Source organism: Megalops cyprinoides, chromosome 11, assembly GCF_013368585.1.
Source record: "Megalops cyprinoides isolate fMegCyp1 chromosome 11, fMegCyp1.pri, whole genome shotgun sequence".
Taxonomy (NCBI): Eukaryota; Metazoa; Chordata; class Actinopteri; order Elopiformes; family Megalopidae; genus Megalops; species Megalops cyprinoides.
In genome coordinates this window covers 19,223,303-19,244,021 of record NC_050593.1, presented here as the reverse complement: position 1 = coordinate 19,244,021, position 20,719 = coordinate 19,223,303, and the positions used below count along the sequence as shown (strand labels likewise).

Below are 20,719 nucleotides of genomic sequence, written 5' to 3'. Positions count from 1 at the left end.
GTAATGCAAAAAAGGATAAATATGAAAAACAGGATATATCAGTAACAGGAAAAATATACATTACTGAAGGGAAGGGGTCTTTCATTAATACACTTTTATTTTTTGCCATAGGCCAGTATGTATGTGCAATATCTATTTATACATTGTCACAGTTGTGGAATATGCAGCCACTTTGACTGCTGTCAAAGCCCAGCATCACTTAAGACAGAGCTCTTAGTTTACACTGACTTGATTTGATTACAGGGGGTCCTCCTGAGTACACTGAACCCCACTTTCAGTAATACACTTCGTCCGTCCGAAAACGTAATATTTGAAGCGTTTATCGTCATGTTTAGAGCGTAAATAGGAGCTTTTATTTTGACATAGCGCTCGTTATTGTAACCCGGAAGTATTCTTTTTTGTTGCTGGTTCGACGCTGGTGACGCAGTTGGTGTATACAGGTCTTGTCAGCCTTTACGAGGCGGAAACGTGTATCGTTAAATATTTGTTTGTAATTTAGCTAGTAATGTTAGCATGTTTGTGCAATTAAAATTAATTCCAAGTTACTTGATCTTCTGATCATGCACTCTCTGTTGCAGTTGCTTTTGTGCAAGGTAAGCATGAAAACACAAGTGTAGTTGTCAGAACACAAGCCAGAAGCCAACGTTATCTAGCTTTGTCTGTGAAGCAGCGTCAGCTAGCCAGCTAGCTAGTCAGTTGGGTTGCAGAAATATTTGAGTTTATAGCTACTAAGGTAGATGCAGTTGCGTATACGTGCAGTACAAATGATTGTTTCATTAATTAACAAAACTACCGTACGTTAGAAGACAGTTCGCTTTCCTAGATAGGTAGTCGGTAAATGCCGCTAGCTAGTTAACTAAGTGTTTTTAGCTAGAGTGGTTTAGTTTGTTTGCTAGTTAGCTTGACGAATATGTAGCTAAGCTTGATTGCTGCACAACAAACAGCCCCTGACCGATTCAGGTTAAGTGTTACTAACACGCATCTGCCCAGTTTAGACACCACCATGTCCATTGTCTCATAACGTTAATCCTGGCTATATCGTCTAAATCCATTATGTTCACATAACCGGAACTAACAAACACATTTGGCAAACCGTGGAGTCATGACTATATGTGTTTTCCAGTGCGGGTTTGTATGACACATACATTTTACTACTTCTGTAGCTCTCTGTTGAGATTTTATTTACGTAAACTGGCTACTTCAGTTATCTACACTATGTGACACTTATGTGACACAGCTATGTGACAAGCGACGTATATCATATTCGTGCGGCAGTTAAGATACTTTGTTTAATTGCAAATTAACCCTGTGTGTTTTCGTACAACTGAATTAGCTTGTCTTTTTAGTTAGACCTGACGTTTCTAATCAGCGACCAACACACTAAAGCAGTTATGGTTTTAAACGACGATTAAATTCCTCAGTTTTTTCCCTGTAGCGTTGCAGTTCCTACCACCATACTTATGCGATGCTGCCCTCCGCCGAGATGAAGAGCCCCATCAGACCCTGTTAATGAGGTTGCTGCCCAGATGAACTGAAGGACAGCACTGTCTGTTAAACACCCCATCGACAAATTGACCAACTCCATGGTTTGTGCAAATCAGAGACAACACAAGCTACACGTTTTGTGGTTCCATTTTGTTCATCACTGAATGTGTTAATTCTGATCACAATGGGCAGCAAGCCTAGTTGTTGTTCGATGTGTTGGCTTTTCTTCCCTTTACAGACTTCTAAGTCCAAAGCCCATTTTCTATTCAACTGCTTATATTTCCCCTGTATGTTTTTATAGGATACATTATGAAGGAAGTTTCCACCTGTGCTGCTATCCCTTTAGTTGTATGCATAATTTTCTTAAGATTTTTTGATTAGGTCTTTCCATTTCCCAGTTGTACAAATGAACATAATGGGGAGTTGTTCTCTTTCTAGTAGATACTCTGCATGACAAAAGCCTTGATTTAGTTTTGTTTTCTGTACTCCTGCATCCACTTGCACACACTTTACCATAAAACTACCCTCAAACACATTTCATCCCCCACAGTTTTTTCGGGTCTTAGAGCAAATAGGATAAAGCTACACATAGATATACATTCATAATCATCTTTTATTATATACATTTGTGTAGTTGTAGTTTCTGGAATAAAAATACTTTCTAATACAAGTCCTGGTACTTGTATATTTAATGCAAGGCCTTAAACAAAAACTATTGATTGGCATCAAAAACAAGAATAATGTTGTGTAGTAAACCTGCTTGTAGGAGGTGGTGGAATCAGTTAATCATCATGGAGAGTACACACACTGTTCTTCCAATGGTTCACTACGAAGTTTGTTTCATTCTATAAGTTGCTGAGGGATCACGGAAGTGAGGTGATAAACATTTGATCACTGAAAAGTGCTCCCTTATTTTTCAACTGTGATGCAGGGAAAATTCATCATTAAGCATTTTGTAAAATGAAGAATGTCTGCGTTCTTAATTAAGGACCTCTCTCTCTCTCTTCTTCAGATGAGTACTCCTTTCAAAATCCCAAAGAGGAAGTCCCCAGAGTCCAGGTGTGTCCAGATGGAGTCACCATTGTCCCGTCTCCAGGATACCAGCTTCCAGAAGGTTAGAGGAAAATCACAGAGCCCAGATTTGTTTGTCTGTCAGATTGTTTTGCTCCAAAGGTAATCTGAAATACGAGATACGAGGTTATTACATGAAGCCTCAGATGATATAAGCTCATGTTTAGGTAAATATTTACATGTTGCCATATTTTCAAACACCAGAGACCAAAATCTTGATTTGGGTCCTCAAAATAGAGGGTTGAATATTTTCAGCTGGAGTCAGTTGACTGTTGCTGTCAATTCAAGTGAAATATCAAGTATTGGAAGCCCAGCAAGGGTTTCCCATTTTTTGGAAATACATGAATTTTTCTGTGTATCATTGTGTTCATCTGCTTTGACCCTCTGTTTTAGTTCTGAATCATATTTAAGAGCAGACCTATTAAATGATAAGGGGTTGTTTAAAGCAAATTCATGTGTTTGAAATATTTTAGAATTGTTAAATAAAATGTAGTGAAACCACATCATAATGCTAATTTCCCCTCTTTCTTACAGATGCAGTGGACTCATTGCCCTGAAAAGGGGAGGAAGCCTCAAGGAGTCTCTCCCTTGAATGGGATTGTTTCCTCAAATCGCAGCCAGCCGGTACAAGGCAAGGGCAAAGGCAGGTAAGGTTCACAGCGTCCCCCACTAAGGAAATGATGTGACCTTCTCCCTCTCATGATGAATCAGTCATTTCATGGTGGACATTTTAACTGGTATACTGGTATAATTCCATTTGTTTTTCGAAGACATATACGTAGACCATGGTCTTATGAAATAATGTATTAGGAGTCTGAATACATTATTGATAACCTTGTGCGTGCTAACTGCATTGCATCGGGTAGGTTGTAGTTCTGGAGTCTTTCACCAGATGGCACACTTCAGCCACATAACTTCAGGAGGGAATCCATGCTGTAGAGTCGCACACTTCAAGTAGCACCAGCAGTCAAAACAAGTCACTTTTAGGGTTGGAGAAATTCTCATCATATTTTTTTGCCTATCCATTCCCAGCACTGATAGTTCAGTTTTATTTCACTTATTTGTCATTGTGTTTAGATCAGGATGAAAAGCTGGCCAGACTTGCAAATCAGAGTCCCCTTTGCTAGCTACACTGAATCCACTAGGCAATCCATAGGAGAACCTGAGCAAAGAATTCACATTCAGATTATACCACAAGAAAGTCATTCAGTCATATGTCCATGAGTGTTTTTCAATGAAATAATTAGCAAGTACAAACTCACAGTATTTAATAGGGTTTTAGATATGAAATTAGCATGTTACAGTTGAACTGGAATAGTTGAACCTTGGACTCTGAGCTCCCTCTCAGCACATTTGCTAGAATAAATAGACAGTATGGGAATTGGAGAACTGAGAGGAGTTACACTTGAAATCGAGACCAGGAGTTCCATTTGTTTTTGCATTTATTTAAACAGGATTTAACAATTTTACAATTTACCTATTTTTATAATTGTTCTTTCCATAGTTAAATTATTTCCACATTGGTTAATACATTTATTAGTTCATTGATATACCTATTGATTGAGTAAGATTTGACTGATTTTCCCTTCGATATGAATCCTTAAGTTGACATTCTTTTGCGCTGTTGGTTTGCAGGAAATTTGCCATCATTAGCTCCAGCTCCGTTAGATGCAGTGTCAGAGTGCATCACCGCTTAGAACAGAAGCAGACACACAGGAAGCTTGTCTCATTTCAGTTACATCTGCAGTTGTGCATTGGTGTTGAATTGAGAAGGATGTAATACGCCATTATACTTGCACACAGCAAATGGTGATTTTTTTTTCACACGACAGATTCAGCGATGCATCATAGTGAAGTGAGATAACCAGCTGACATTCATTTAGATTATCTGAGGAATTTGCAGGTGGCTGGCAAATTTGAGGGCGCTTGGGAGAGGAGAGATGAGGAATCTCTACCAGCATATCTACCCCCATGCCAGTAGGATGAAGTCAGTTTGTTCTGCTGCTGTAGGTTCCTGGTCACTGTCGGATTATGAAACTGCTAGGATCGAACCCGGCTGACTGAGCCACTTGGGACCCAGCATTTTTAACACTTCTTTTGTTATCTCTAAAAATCTGAACATACATTAGACTCTCCACTTAGCAGTTACATCATTTATACATCTGAATACCACAGCTCTGTACGTTGTGGTTGAAGAACTGTTACTATACCCTTTAGTACAATAATCAAAAAAGCTGCTTAAGTGTGCACGCATATACATACATAGACATACATATACATACATACATTAGATTTTATGATTATTGTACTGAAGGGTGTAGTAATAGTTCCTCAAACCTGCAGCCTCCTGGTAGACATGTAGTTACCTGACCATGACACAGGTCAAGCATACCTTATGACATTAGAATCTTTAGGACATTAGGGCATCGTATCAAATTTGTCTAATTTGTGGATGAAATTGAATTCTTAATCTCTTGCCTTAGGTTGTAATCAAATGAAATGATTGTAATTCTCCCTCCCGTGATTCTGAGTGTGTGTCTCCCTCACAGCATGTGTGCCACGCTGGTCCTGACAGACATTCTGAAGACAGAGTTGGGACTGGGATACCTGAACAAGGGAAGGAATGGCCAGCGGATTGAGACATGCTCGGACAGCAATGGAAAAGAACCATCAACACACAGCAAGCAAAGAGATTCCCCGACACACAGTGAAGAAAAAGGTTCACAGATACACAGCAAGATGAAGGATTCACAAATGCACAGCAGGGGGAGAAATCCACCAACACACAGCAAACAAACAGATTCACAGACACACAAAAAGATGAAGGATGCCTGGACAAACAGCAAACAGCTGGACAGTCGGACATTCAGCAATGGGTTGGATTCCCAGCCAGACCGTGCAAGCTGGGCAGGAGCATCTGAACAGAGGCTCTCTGGCTCTTCATCGTTACAGCTGAACAGGTAGGCTGGAGGGTTTTCATCATGTGAAAACACAACAAAACAAAAACTAGACTGTGAATCTTCATGCATGTTTAAGCATGTTCATACAGTGATGGTGTGCTCATGGATCCATGGCAATATGACAGACTCAGACAGTATTGACACCTTTGTTGGACTACAGACTGCTACATAATCGTGTGATGTGATTTGTGTTGTCTTTTGTTGCTTTTGATCAGAGCAAATGTATCATAATTATCCAGAGAATACTAGGCTTTCACAATCAAGGTGGCTGCTCAGTGGCTCATTCGGTAAGGCGTTCATTTTGAATGAAGGCTGAGCCCAACAGCCTGTGTTTTATCCCTGCCCTGCTATCTCACAATAACTAACAGCCCACATCAGCGAAATAAACTGGCTTTGTTCCATTGAGCTGGTGTGGGCTTGTCAGCAGGGTTTCCTCACCTCTTCACTCTTAGGCTGCCTGCGACTGTGAAGTGCATCGTGGGAATTGTATGGAAAAATAGCTGTGTGGGACTATATCTGAGGGTTGCATTCATCTTGCCTCAGTGCCTCTGAGTCAACTCAGAAGTGGATACAGTGAGATGACCCCAAGGTGCAGCTGGTGATTACAAAATCATTATAAATTACCCATAGTAATTTCAACCAGTAATTTATTTTCATTCTTTGCATGAGACTATATGAACAGTATTGTTTAAAGTCAGCGGCCCGAATACCTGAGTATTTATCCTGGATCTACTTAGGATTTAAGATTTAGGAGTGAAAACATTTTCTGTGCTTAGCGGGTCTCACCCTTTGAGCACTGATGTAATTAGCATGTCGCTCACTGCACACAAACAAAAACCAACAAAAGAGTACAGTACTTTATATTCTGTCTTGATTCTATTTTGTAACAGTGGCAAATGTATAGCAGAATAATAAACTGTTTAGCACAGTGTTGCTAGGCTATTGCATATATTAACTAAAGTGTGTGTGCATTTAGTTACCTCAGCCCTGTCATGTTTAAATAATTGGCACTGCCCACTTTTGTTTGAAAAAATATGGTGGACTGTTTTTGATGTATGTAAAATGGATTGCATGAGTTGCATGTAGTATTTAAAATATAGTGGGGCGCTTGAATGTAGGGTTCTGTTTTACTGTCAGTAATGATGCATTGCCTTTAAGCTGGTAATTACAGCCCTGTAGTGTAAATAACAGTTTAACAGTAGGCTCATCCTATCACAGCATTTATAGTAGTGTGTTGCCAGTTTGTTTCATGCCCTGAAAAAAGCCTTCATTGTACTCAAACTGGTAAAATTTAGAGCTCTGTTAGTGTGAGTGAGGAAGCTGGCTGATTCCTCTCACCAAACAGAACAGAAGGAACAAACTTACAAAAAATATCAAATAATTTATTTTAAAAAGCAAAGAAATTCAGCCTTGGACATAAGCACCACAACCAGCTCATAAAAAAGTGAGCGTAGCAGCACCCACACACTTGTATTTAATGTGCCTCTGGCGGGTGTAGTCCATTAACCACTGGCTGGCTTCACATGCACACAAATAAGCATAATGACAAATAGGTACACAGTCAACAGATTTGGATGTAATCGATGAAATGTGATCTGATATTGGTAGGGTTGAAATGTATCGAAGACAAAGGGCCTGGGAAAATTTAAATTTTAACAATTAACATTCATTTTCTAGGGGACAGGTGAAGGCCCCCTTTCACAGTAAGTGTGGTCACCCTACTCATAATGCACCCTGTTCCATTGACAGCAGACCTCACTGTCCCTGTCTCTTGCATAGCCATGCAGCCCACAGCATCAAGAACTTAACTCTCTTTAACTGCAGGAATAAGCTTCTGGGAAACGATGTAAAGATCTTTAGTCTATCTTTAGGCTCTCTCTTTAGATTATGCCATAATGCCAACTCCAAGGAGCTCTGAGATGTACATTTAATCTCATCTCCTTAGGTGAACGTGAAGAGAGGAGTATGTCCAAGACCTCTAGTAAGGCCTTGATGCCTTCTGTTGTCTCCAGCTTTCTCTCCGCTAAGCTCTTAGCTCTGCTCTGCTGTTCAAGACTTGCTTGTTTCAAGAGCCTGTGGAATGTAGTGTGAGAAAGTGAATGTTGATATTCTGATAGCCCTGTGTCCCGCTGTCATCCCCAGTTAGATTGGAGGTCCTTGTCTGACAAATCAATCAATACACAACATTGATATACCACGTGTATATAAACAGAGGTTAGCATTTCAAGGTTTTCGGAAAAGACCCTATTGCGTACTTAAAGCTGTTCAGTATGTAGTGGAATCTATCTGTCATGTGGAATTAAATATGTAAATGATGTGATTGCCTATAAATGCGCTGTTAATTAGCATGAATGGAATTCAAAGGAAGCAGAAGTTACTGTATGAAGAACCATGGGAGCTCTGTGCTGAACTGCAGCAGTAATTCTTCCAGTTGTTTCCATTGTTCGTGAGTACGATCTTATGAAAGCCCAGCACGGTGATCGTTCATATTTTTGTAATCCTTGTCAGTCACTGTTATTTCAAATGGGCAGTCATCTGGAATCTTGAAAAGGCTGGACGGAAAACCTCCTGGTGTAAACCTATATATTGCTAAATAATGGACTCTGTATTACTGTCAGGTTCTGTCACATAACCCTCTAAGTATGTAGATGGTTAAAGTTGGGAAGGTGTTTGGTTGGACGTACCAAACACTCGGTTAAGTAGACATATGTACTGGTCCAACCAAATGCTTCCATGGATTTATGTTTTTTCCCAGAAGCCATTAAAGGAACGTTAACTAGATGTTTGACAGAGGGCTATGAAAAACTGTGACCTCTGGCTGTGAGCACATTTTCTTGTCCCTTTTTGTCTTTGCATAAGATGGGTCTTGCACTGAGCCCCATGTCTAAACTTCCACCAGGGAGTACAAGGACAGGATGGTAAAAGCCAAGCTCTCAACTAAATATTCATGCTTTATTCTGCTGGTTATTGAAATCATTCAGGAAGTCTGTTTTTAATAAACAACATTATTTGCTCTGGAATCACTTCCTCTTGTGGTCCGTATTTTATATGTCCATTAAAATGCCTTAATGTTGTTGACAGCTGTTTTGATTTGGAATTGATAAATGATTTAGTTCCTTCACGGCAGTTGATTGTAAGTTAGCCATGCGGACTGTTGTTATGTATTTGCTGCGATGGTTCTGCTGTTCCTTTCCAGGTCCCGTCCCAGAAGAGCGTCAGACACCTTGTGTGGAGACAGGAGCCAGCAGACAGGGTCAAGCCCAGGCCAGCTCAGGAGGAGCAGTGTGGGATTGAGAGGTCAGTTCCTTAAAATATAACCCCTCACATAACTGGGCCAGGTTCTAGGAATATTGGGGCTTCTGGTTTGTCAACTCTGTCCTGTACCACTGAGAGAGGTAGTACTTCGCTCATTGAGGTCTATTGCCTCATACACTCCTCTCTGTCTCAAAGCTGCACATACACCCACTCCACTCTGATTTTTAGGATCATGTCCAGGGTATATTTTTTCATCTCTGCCTTTGTTGCGCCATTGTCTTAGTAGATTCTTCACAGTCAGAGAGGAGCAGAGCTGTGGAAGGAGAAAGGGAGACAGACAGTAAACAGACCCCCAGGAAGGACACGGGAAGGCTTCCATGGGTGGGTGAGAGGGAGAGTGCCTCGCCTGAAAACTCCAAACGCAGGAAGGAAATTTCCAGACGTGAGGACTTGGCCAGTGAAAACAAAGAGGTATCACCTGTGTTACACAACAGTGTTGAAAGCGCTGCCAAGCAACTGCTTTGGCAGACGTGGTTGTTGGAGCTGAGGGCTGCTTTTCTGTGTTTTCAGGAGGAGAGGAGGAGAAGGGACACCTCAGGGCCTCTGAGGAATGGAGAAATCGAGAATGGCGCTGCCGAGTGGTGGGCCTCAGGAGTGTCCAGAGGGAGCGTCTTGCGACACTCGGGGGAGAACATGAGTGGGGACAAGGCCCCTAAATGTCTCAGTCCGGAGGGGTCACAGAGCAAACCCTCCTCTGCTGGGTCAGTGGAAGCAGAGCCTGTAGGCTCACGTCCTGACCCACAGACCCGTGATGAAGTGCAGGGGTACCCTAACCATGATGCCCACAAGCCCAGAGTCAAGAGAACCCCTGCCAAGTTACCTTCCTCCTCCAGCCAGCCAAAAAAGCCCAAACTCAGCCCCACAGAACCAAGTAAGTGTGACCTGCATATCCTATGACTCTGTGTTTCCATTTATGTATATCATCCATCATTATGTGACCAAGTGAGTACTCATTGTTGAATGACTCTTGAGAACAATATAAATGCTGCAGTGAAAGAACCTGTCTTAACTGGCTCACACAGCAAAGGGTATTGTGTCAGTAGCACTGAAGAACTGTCACATAACTATGTCTGTAGCTTTCAAAGAAACAGAACACGTCGAAACTCAACGCAGCGTAACCTAATAACTGAATCTATTTCCCAGTCTCTGTTTCGTATAAGACGTTGCCCTGTCTTAGGCCATGGAACTTGTCTGACAGTACTGAGGCAATTCCAGAGATATTTGTATAGACTTGAGAAGTGACAGCAACTAAGAGCACAGCTCAGTCTGCAGTTTTCCCAGGTTGTATGCAGCCTTGCCTCAGAATGCCTAAAAACTGGTCTGGGCTCACGTATATATCCCTACTGTTTTAGGGAGGGAGGGTGTTAATCTTTTAGGCCCCTTGCCACGTACCCAGTTCTAATCAGTTCCCTCTCTGACTCCACGTGACTTTCTACAGCAACAGCTTTAGCAGCATGCCACAGAGCAGAGATGCCCGTGACATAACACCTCTGTCTGGAGAGGCAAGAGTCCAGACCTAAAAGGTTTAGTGGAAGCGCATCTTTTAAGCATGACAGTTGGAGTGAAGGTGAATTGCAGTCCAGTGGATGCCTGATGCCATCTGGAGCCTGGATTGGGCCTACCCTGTCTTAGGGAACCTGCTGAGAGAACGCTCACCTTATCAGTGAACCCACATCACGAGTCACTAAGAACAGGAGCCTCTTTAGTCACTCATTCCCTTGACTGTTGTCTTGACAGGAGCTAGTGGGAGAAGCTCATAGCTTTCTCAATGTTTATGCATTAATTTTTATTTATTGTCATCATCATTTGCTTTTCTTTGTTTTAGGGTCTGGTCATAAAAGCAGTTTTTGGTCACTGTGATGTCCTTAAAAAATAATGGTCACTTAATGTTCTTATTAAGAATTTTGACGGAAATTACCGTCCCCGAAAACAGCGTTACTCAGAAACAAGGCATCTGGTCAACAAGTCATGAAAGTTATTTCTAGATGCAGGCGCCAAAAGTTCTGGTGTGGATGCAGACAATTATTGGACTGTGAACTCAGAGCCAGGAGCAAACTAATTCAGTAACAACCTCTGTCCTTCCCCAGTGCTTGTGCAGATAAAATTGACAGAACCACTGCAGAATGTGAAAACAGGTCCGAGCGGCAGAAAGGTTTCGGAAAAATGGGGAGGATCTGCTCATTTCCTCACAATTTTGCGGTTAAATACGGTTAAATATGACCATGACAATGCTGGAGGTCAAGGTCAAGTAATGGAGCTGACAAACGATTTGGAGAAGAGAACACAACATCTGCTGTCCCGTGAGTGCTTTCCTGCAGATGGTAGCCAGTGCTCATTAATCAAAACACAACAGCTGGCCTTTACCACACACAATGCACATGCAGTCCTTTAGTAAATCTGGCCCGGAGTGCAGTAATCGCAGAGTGATAAGCTTAGAGCTGTCAGCTTGTTCTGGGGTTGTGTCAGGCACATTTTCCCACTTTGTACTTTACAGTTTGTTACATTGCAAGTGTGAGAAACCGCAGCAGTAAACACATGGATGAATACCGGTGCTGTCCTTCCTCCCCTGTCCCCTCACCCACAGACTGTAGTTCAGAAGTGATTTACGCAGCTGTGGTCATTAAGGTAGTTTGTCACCTCAGAGTGACAGTCCCGTGGCTGTGGCACAGCCCAGAGGAGTGTAACAAGGTATGCTGGGGCGGCACTCTCAGAGTTCAGGGCTGGAGCTCCACCTGGGGTGACACTCTCTCGTGCCTGTCCTCACGCCATTGGCCCTCGCTGCGGGCGGCGGGATTACCTCCGTCCCCGACACTCCCTCAAAGCTCACCAAGCCAAGTGCTTGCACGGAAGGGCACTACCGAGGGAAGCGTGTGCTGCGGATTGATGCCGAGCTCCCTTTGAGTGCGTGCCCAGGTGATGCCCACAGCCGCACCTGCCACGCCTGCTTCCCTCCTAAGAGGGTGAAGCGGCTTCCTTAATGTGTCAACAGAAAGCCTTGGATTGTCCTTAATTTATAGATCTGTCATTGGCTGCTGTATGACTGCAGAATCAGAAGAGACACTACATTTACTACTACACTACAGAAGAGACACTACACTACTATTTTTCATTGTGTGTTTCAGTTGTCCTGTCCAGTGATGAAGATGAGGGAGAAGTTAGAAGAAGCAGTGACTCAGACACACCCTTCAACCCTGACCTACCCCTCCCACAGCTGACCCTGGACACCAACAGCGAGAGCACTGACAAGGCACAGGTGGAGGCGACAAATGTACATTTGAGAACTTCTACAGATATGTTAGGGAAAGGAAGGATGGGGGACCTAGAACTGATCATTCTGCCATTTTATTCAAATACTCGGCACCCATTTAAATGGAACCACTGACAATTCAGATGACCTTGTGGCTTGTTTTGGATGTGACCTTGATGAATACTTGAAGGATTAATGACATTGATTGGGAGTGTGGTGAAACAGTTATGGTTGGTTCTGGGAAAATGGCCCCAGTTGGTTCAACCTAGCTTCTATGGCTTCACAGATGATACAAGTTATGTCTTAATGGCTCAGTTTGAGGGACATGACAACTCCACATAATGCCTTATTTAAAAAAGCATATATATATATAAAAACCTTCTTTTGTGTCTGCTAGGCCCTGGATGATGAACCTGTCCAACATTTGAGTACAGAGGAGCTTCTTGATCCGGCAGAAATCCCCCAAGAGCCTGCCATCATAGAGCTGTCCTTTTTTGCTCTGCACGTTGGGAGTGTGAGGGCCGAGGCCAATGGGAAGATCATGGTGAGACGGCCTTCCTCCTGGAGGACAAAGATTGGTGGGGTCCTCTGTGTGAGGGTCACCTCCCTCACCCCTCCTCTAGTCTGTCAGTCCCAGTGGGAAGACTTTGTGTGTGAAGCCTGACTTCCCTGTAACCAGGAGTTTTATTTACATTGAACCATCGTATTTCTTCTCCTTTATTTTAGATCACCGAGGACTGCATCAACATTCCTCTGAAAGGTAATCACTGACAAGCTATTGGTGTAATGATGGCTGATGATTAGTTAGTGTTGAGCCAGATGAGATTTTCAGAGGGGCTCATTAGGTTCCCATCCTTACTGTGCAATCTGTGGAATCATATGGACACCCTCACTGTTTGTGTGGTAAAACATCCTTTGTCTCCTCCTGGAGCCCCTATTTTATGTCCCTCTGCAGACTGCAGGGAAGCTGCAGGCTGCTATTCCAGTTTCATATTCCTTTAAATTTTTTATAATTTTTTAAAAAATATTCATTAAATTCATCCTTGGACATGTATAACTAAGCAATCAGATTCTTCACAAGCTTTAATGTGCTTAGCACTGATGCTGAGAATCAGTGCCGTCTAGTTTACATTCCTTAGAGCAACTTGAGCTTCCTTTGAAGATGCATTCACAGGAAAACCCTTTGGCCAATAGGGCGGTAGTTAACCAGACGTCAAGACCCCACACCCCCAGGTCACAGCTGAGTTTCAGCCGTCTGGGACTGTGGCACACAGAGTTGAATCGGACTAACTATATTAAGGCACCTGAGATTAACAACCTATTTACGGTGGACTGTGGATGAAGATGGTTGCATTTGTTTGCACTTCTGTCATCCTGATTGGCTTGCCTCGTGAGCTGTCTTTATGCATCCTTTCGTTGAGCAGCCATGCTAAGATGCTTACACATGTGCAGGCAGTCACACTTTACTTAGCTTACAAAAATACTGAGTCCTAAAACATTATAACTGAATTTGTGAATGTATATCGGAATGCAGTCTGTATGGTGTAACAGTGCACAACTCTGTTAAAACTGACCAGAAGTCACAATGTTGTGCCCTCTTGTGTACATTGCTTGAGGTGTTCATATGCGACCAAAGTCTATAAATGGGCTGTGATAAGATGTTTTATAGTGTTAACCAGAGGTCCCCTTAGTTTCATCTTTCGTTTACTTTTTTCCCACCCCACACTTTGTTCCTCTGTCTCCAGACTCCTCAGGTAAGGTGGAGGTGATGGTGTCACTGGTGGCGTCCCAGTTACTCAGGTATGGCGTGTGGGACGGCAGCGTGTTGTGGGACAGGGACGAGGAGAGTCCTGTCCCCTCACTCTTCTTCCTGTGGGTTTCGGATGCCCAGGCCCAGCTCATCCAGACGGAGCTGTCAGCGATCCACCCCGTCAATTCCCCTGGTGAGGCTTTACTCTGCAAATTGGGCTGGGGTTCGTCCACCGAATCGCTAACCACCCATCCTCTCTCATCCACTTTCCTCATACTTCTCACTTTTTTGCTTTAAATTTGATTTTTATGCCATTGAGACACCATTTCATTCCAAATATGAGAAATCTTATGAGAAAATGTTCAAAATATGTAAGTATGCAAATTAAAAAAGTATGTAAATGTACAGTACCAGTTAAAAGCTTGGACACACCTGATTAGCATAATGGGAAACATGCATTTGAAGACATTTTGAACTGAAGACTTGAACTGAAGACTGCTTGAAATTTGTTTCTTAGACAAAAATAGTAAAGTTTATGCCTTTGTATGAATTTCTTTACAAAAATAATATTTTAAAAAATATTTTTGGCTACTTTGAAGAATCTAAAATATAGTTTTTATTTGTGGAATACTTTTTTGTTCACTGCATAATTGTTTTCTTTCATAGTTTTCATGTCTTTACTATTATTCTATGATGTGGAAAATTTGTGTCCAAAATTTTGACTGGTACTGTATGTAAATAGTACACTTGAAATAGTAATTGAGGTGATGAATGAGGTGGCACTGATTGTTTGTGTGTTTTTGTAATGTAAATTACTGCTTTATCAGATATCACTGAAACTCAGTCAGTTGTCATTTCCCACCAGCCTCTAATAATTAAGTACCAAAATAATCAGATGAGACTGCAGATAAACTGTTCTGTCCTGTTTGCCATAATGGTCCTCTCCTTGTGTCTGGGTGTTTTGTGCCTGTGTGCAGGGCCAGCAAGTCCATTCCTTCTCTTCACTATGTGTGAAAGCTTGGAGGGCTTGCAGGGAGTGCTGCTGGCCTCACTGATGGAGATGCTGGCCCTACACAGCGGGGAGCGGGACCTGATACACCCCTTCTCCTGTAGCCAAGGCCTGGCCATGATCCGGAGCACTGGGCGGGACGCCCATCTCCTGGCCCTCCTGGACCAGGACGTGGCGACTGACCACAACCTGGAGAAGCAGCTGCAGCCCGGCACCAGTCAGACTGGCCTCGAACCCGCCCCCTCTGAGGTCAGTGTTGTGGCTGTGTATAGCACCTGGGGCTGTTGGTCCTGCCTAATTTCCACTCTGTTTGTCCCTGACTTTCTTTCTCTCTTTGTCTTCCCTTCATTGTTTCACTCTCTCTGTTTCTTTCTGTCTCTCTTACTCTGTCTCTTGTCTTTTCTAGTACTACCTGCGATGTGCCACGTGAAGGATGTTGTGTTCTAAAAGTGGTTACATCCTACTTCTCTTTCCCAGCAGGACGATGCGACACTTCCCAGGCCCAGCTACACGCTGTGCCACTCTAGAATCAGAGACTCGTACCTGGTGTCCATTACCCAGAGACCCAGCCCCACCTGCAGGCGCGACAAGCACCAGGGCCCACCACGCAGGTGAGAAACCTCAGGCAAGATTCCAGCAGCTGGCTACAATCCTAGCTCTGGTGGGGCCAGCCTCAGTTTCTCACTGTTTAGGAGTCTATCTCAATCACTGATTTGCAGCTTTAACTTTGGGTTTAGTTCCAAATCTTGTCTCTTTGCAGGGGGTTACTGGAAAACATGCTGTTGCCACAGCAGGACAGCCTAAGGAGGATTTCAGATTTAACTATCATAGGGGGAAAAAAAAATTAGTCAGAACTTGCTGAAGTCATCTGTTTGTTTTAAATCTGTCCCTTGTGAAACATATTCCACCTTCAGCATATTGTCTTCTCCACAGGTTGATTCTTTTCCCTCCTCCTCCCTCCAAAGGGGGCATTACCGTGACCACAGAGGACCTGGAGTGTCTCGACAGTGGCGAGTTCCTGAATGATGTTATCATTGACTTCTACCTCAAGTGAGCACTAGTCTCGCCCGCTCTGTCTGTGCAGCACGAACCACTGCGAGCTCTCTTAGTCAAACCAGATGTAATTCCTGATCCATCTCTGTGTACATCGTCATTTGAGTAACCCACAGGACTGTGCGAGAATTCTGTCGGGAAGATCTAATTGTGACGTTCATCATTCAGGTATCTGATGCTGGAGAAGGCCCCAAAGACAGTGGCTGAGAGATCGCACATCTTCAGCAGTTTCTTTTACAAGCAGCTCACCCGCAAAGACAACGCCAGCGAGGAGGCATCTGGCTTCTCGTAAGGAGCCTCGTGACTTTTCTTGGCTCAGGATGACTTGGGTTTAAGCCATGTTGCAGGCTGCAGGTGCTCGTGTTTGGCCAGTTGATGTGGGCCCCATGGATATGGTGCCACCCCCACTGGGAGGAGGATAAGAACCTAGTGGAAAGTACTGCCATATGAGAATGGATATAAAACATATGCATTGTATTACCCTTATTTAAGTTTAATATGAGTAGAATTTTTAGATTCTAAAACCGTAATCGTAAGCGTTTTTCCCATTGTTCATGTGTATTGAAGGATTGCGTGCCCCTAGCCTTGAGTGGGTTCAGTGATTGTCCTTGCTTTAGTGAAGTATAATTGAGAATTGTTAAGAGGTGATTTTACTCAAAATACATGAACTTTACATTTTCTTGATGCTTAGATGACTTGCTCTTTCTGTCCTGCTATCCTGCTGTGTGATATAAACGGTGATGATTCCCTGTTCAGGGCACAGCACAGACGACACCAGAGAGTGAGGACATGGACCCGGCATGTAGACATCTTCAACAAGGATTACCTGTTTGTGCCTGTGAATCAGGAGTGAGTGACAGCCTCCTGAACAGCCCTGCACACATATGCACGCGTACACACACACACACACACACAGGTACACACACAAACACAGAAACACACCCTTAAAAACCTTAGAAATCTTAAAAGTCTTCAGACTGTTTACCAAGAATTATTTTAAAGAAAGTGGTTAGTTCAGTGTTTTATTGCAAATTATAAGCATAGCTGTAAAACGGAGTAAATGAAAACATCCAATGGCTGTAAATGTCGAGTATGAAATTACAGTGTGTTTTCAGCCTCCTGCCACTGTCCTGCTGAAGAGTCTGTTGTGTTCCACTGAATACATTGGAGCCAGGCCTCTTTTCTGTTAGGGTGTTTATGAAGTAAACTGAAAATTGCTGAATGTCCTGCATTATTATCTTTGCGAGTCTAAAAACTTACCCTGTTTCAAGATAACATCTGTGCCTGAAATGTGTTACCTGGCCAGTTTTGAGAGCTTAATTCTTATGTTTTAGATGAGACTCTGGGATGTTTTGCATTTGTGAGGATCCCTTGACTCTGTTGAAGTATCATACTGTTTTACCTTAGAGTTGTATGTGTTGTTCTCGGTGCTGTATTAGGGCTCATTGGTACCTGGTGGTCATCTGCTTTCCTGGCCTAATGGAGCCCCAGTGTGAGACATGGAGCAGGCCAGCTGTAGTGGGAGACCTTGGGGTAAAAAGGAAAAACGAGTCCCAGGCTGAGGCCCAGGCCGTGGGGGGCAGACAGCCAAATGGCATCATCACTAAACTCATTTCCAAGGGGGGAAGTGACAACCAGGGAAGGGTGGCAGGTAATATGAACAGTGATATTTTGTTGTCATCTTTCACTCAACAGTTCAGTTTGTAGTATAAGTAGGCCTTGTAGACATACATTCTTGGAATAGCTTAGAAGTACAAAGTACAGCTCCACAAACACATGGGAATTATGATCTTAAAGTGGATCATTGTGACTACTAAAGTTGGTGAAACAGGGAAAATGCAAAAAATAAAAGCATTAAACACGTCAAGGCTCGCAAGATCCCCTATCGTACTATCTGCTAAAGACAACAACAGCAAAACACTTGCTGAACTTGAATTGTTTCTGGTGAGGAGAATGACCATGTGTTCCTCTGCAGGTGGCACAAAGGGAGACGGAGAGAAGTCCCCACATGGCATGCTGAGATCATATAGTGTGCCGGTAAATCTCACCTCTGTCTCCACTAACCTAGCAAACTGAGCAATCACAGTGAAGCAGATCTCTGCTGAAAACGCAGTGGCTGAAGTCTGTGTCACCATTTTACCAAGTCACCATGATTTGAACCGATTCACCATGATTTGAAGTGTTACTCAACAATGTTTTGGTAAAGCAGTAAAAAAAATTTTGAATACGCCTATATTTTATGTGACTGGTTGCCCCTCTGAATAGTCTTTTTCTGTTTTCATAGGAATGTACACAACTGGGTTGTAAGCGGGAAACCATCTTGAAGAGGTAAGCAGAAGAACCTGCAGGCCCCATTTACTTTCAGAAAAAGCGCAGTAAAGACCACTTTCACATTTGTACTATTCATTGCCAGTGCTGTTGTATACTGAAAGTATGATCAGAGAGACAGGAAGTTGGATGCAGAAAGAACAGCTTCCTGTATGACGAAATGTAATATGTAAAAAGGAAATCAGAATAAGTCCCTAGACACTGTTTTCAAGCCTCCAAGTGTGACATATTTTAATAGTTCTTTGGCTTTTGGGGGAATTCCCCCAAAAGACCTACCTGCAGTGATCTCTGAAGGGCGGTGTAAATGTCTCCTCTTGCAGACCCTGCATTCTCATCATGGACTCTCTGAAATTGTCATTCCATGAGCGCGTCCTCAAACTCTTACGGGAGTGAGTATTCACCCTGTCCCCGCAGACTGTGTACGTGTGTGTGATCTGACCTGCACATATGTGTGTTATACTGCTTGACATCTGTGTGTGACAGTTTGTAACTCGTCCCAGGTACCTGCAGGTGGAATGGGAGGTACGACGGGGCACTCCTCGAGACTTCACTTCGGATCAGATGAAAGGGTCTCACTGCAGGGTCCCACTGCAGGACAACAGCAGTGACTGTGGGGTCTACCTACTTCAATATGTGGAGACCTTCCTGCAGGTAATCACGGCAACTATTGCTTACCACCAGCAGAATCACAGTCCATCTCTGGACACTTCTCCTCTAACCAACAAACGCAGGCCAAAATCCTGGGGAGACCATGGTTCTTTTCAAAGGTCAAACCAGTTCCATTTCTTGAAAATAAGTGTAATTTGTGTTGATCACGTCATCCATGTTTTGATTTAATGCCTCTTTTAACACCTCTCTAGAACCCAGTGGTCCACTTTGAGCTCCCCTTGCGTCTGGAGCACTGGTTTCCACGGCAGCAGGTTCGGAGGAAGCGTGATGAGATCAGGGATCTGGTACTGCAGCTGTACCGAAAACAGGGTGGTGTAAGCGGCGGCAGCAGGTAACGCAGGTGGGCTGCGCAGTTGGGCTGCGCAGATGGACAGACAGAAGAACTGAAACTCGCAAAGCCCTGCACAGACCTGCATATCTGCCTAGCCACTCACCGCCTTGACGAGTTTGAAAATACAGTGGCCTCTTTTTATAAAATAAAGCCATCGAAAAACGGCTCAGTTATATTTTATTCTATTACATATTTTATAATTTATTTTTACTTTGCAAATATTGTCATACTGTCTGATACTTTTTTTAAAAACATTTATGTATATTGTTTTAAGATGTAAATATTTACACCAAAATGTACAAGTATGCTGCAGTCAGTGTCAGCCTTTTATTTTTGATTTGCCACATGTTCTCTTCGATTCTGTGTGTGCAATTTTTAAATCTTATTCTCGAGTCATAGGTTTCATTTCTGTAGTGCCCAACAAGCTTTACACCTTGAAAAGTTAATAAATTGAGAATGACAATGATTTTGTGGAACTGTATTTTGTTGTTTTGTTGAACAGAATGCATATAGTATCAGACTTGCTTCACATTTTTCGTGTAATTTTTCGTTCTGTAGCGTAGCAGCTATCCTGTGTGAAAGGCACTAAGTGCACTGCAAGCTTAACAATGCACTTGGTTGTCATACTTAAGATAGATTGACTGACACATATTTGAAGAACTCTGAGCAAGAATTTAAAAGGCAGACATACCAGCAATCCAGAACAATTTCTCAAAGATAATATTAAGCAATATAATATTTACGTATAATAAAATGGGACCTTTGGAAGCTCATGCTTTGACTAATTCTGCAAGTTTGGATCAGTTGTTGAGTTGAGCTTACTTTTGTTGTGTTAACTTTGTGTCGCCCTGTGTGTGATCTCAGCGCAGACATGTAGAGTAAATTTCTGCTGCCAGAGTGACTTTGACGGAGTTTCTCACATGTTCCATTGACTGTACCCAAATGGCTAAAATATGCCTCACCAGGTTTTTGCAACAGAAGGGAAATTAGAAAATTAATATATTTACGTCTTTGTCTATTTGTCCTTTTTACACCAGCTTCTGTCTCTCCAGTTATGGTAGTGTATAGAGGAAGTAGGCAACAGTGACATTAGAAGGTTTAAGGGATATCTGCACAAGCCGTTCTGTGGGCAGGGTGCTGTTTGGGGGTGGCTGATGGGGTGGGAGGGATATCTGCACAATGTCAATGAAGACTGAGAGCTGAAGGGCTGCAACATATGGGACCTGCTTGGGCCGTAAGACGATTTAAGGGAGGGGCTTACTGTTGGCTCAGTTCTTTGTCAAAATTGAAGAGGCTTCTGTCAAACAGTGTGCATGTAGGTGGGGGAGATGAACCTTGGTCATTAGTAGGACCCCTACAGCTCATTAAGGAGCTTAAACATCATTACTTTTGTAAGGATGTGAATTTCATTACAAACTGTCCTGCTGGCCAGATGGGTTTGTTTGCAGTGGCCTTTCAGAGGTCAAGGAAAGAGGATGGGACATTTTGCATGTAGTCAGTA

At 42.9% G+C, this 20,719-nt stretch overlaps 1 protein-coding gene across 3 annotated transcripts; it reads left to right on the top strand.

Moving 5' to 3' along the window:
- The first annotated feature begins 443 nt into the window (after nt 1-443).
- LOC118786267 (sentrin-specific protease 7-like) lies at nt 444-19,430 on the top strand. Of its 3 annotated transcripts, none has more exons than XM_036541393.1 (23): nt 444-593; nt 1,436-1,586; nt 2,498-2,599; nt 3,091-3,203; nt 5,106-5,516; nt 8,713-8,813; nt 9,058-9,242; nt 9,342-9,702; nt 11,954-12,084; nt 12,476-12,622; nt 12,805-12,838; nt 13,824-14,021; nt 14,806-15,086; nt 15,315-15,448; nt 15,771-15,887; nt 16,059-16,178; nt 16,647-16,739; nt 17,330-17,541; nt 17,866-17,927; nt 18,175-18,218; nt 18,539-18,607; nt 18,719-18,869; nt 19,079-19,430. In XM_036541393.1, exons 2-23 carry the CDS (start codon nt 1,584-1,586, stop codon nt 19,220-19,222), a joined length of 3,213 nt encoding a protein of 1,070 aa, XP_036397286.1. In that variant the 5' UTR covers nt 444-593; nt 1,436-1,583; the 3' UTR covers nt 19,223-19,430. The 3 variants fall into 3 exon arrangements, with proteins under 3 accessions (XP_036397286.1, XP_036397285.1, XP_036397284.1); XM_036541392.1 differs by having other exon boundaries at nt 11,954-12,099; nt 15,318-15,448; XM_036541391.1 differs by having other exon boundaries at nt 11,954-12,099.
- The last annotated feature ends 1,289 nt before the right edge of the window (nt 19,431-20,719 follow it).

Bases quoted from the DNA above. Each gene is read 5' to 3' on its own strand.
- LOC118786267 (XM_036541391.1), top strand. The intron at 3,204-5,105 runs GTAAGGTTCACA...TCTCCCTCACAG, and splicing joins CAAGGCAAGGGCAAAGGCAG to CATGTGTGCCACGCTGGTCC. The intron at 9,703-11,953 runs GTAAGTGTGACC...TGTGTGTTTCAG, and splicing joins ACTCAGCCCCACAGAACCAA to TTGTCCTGTCCAGTGATGAA.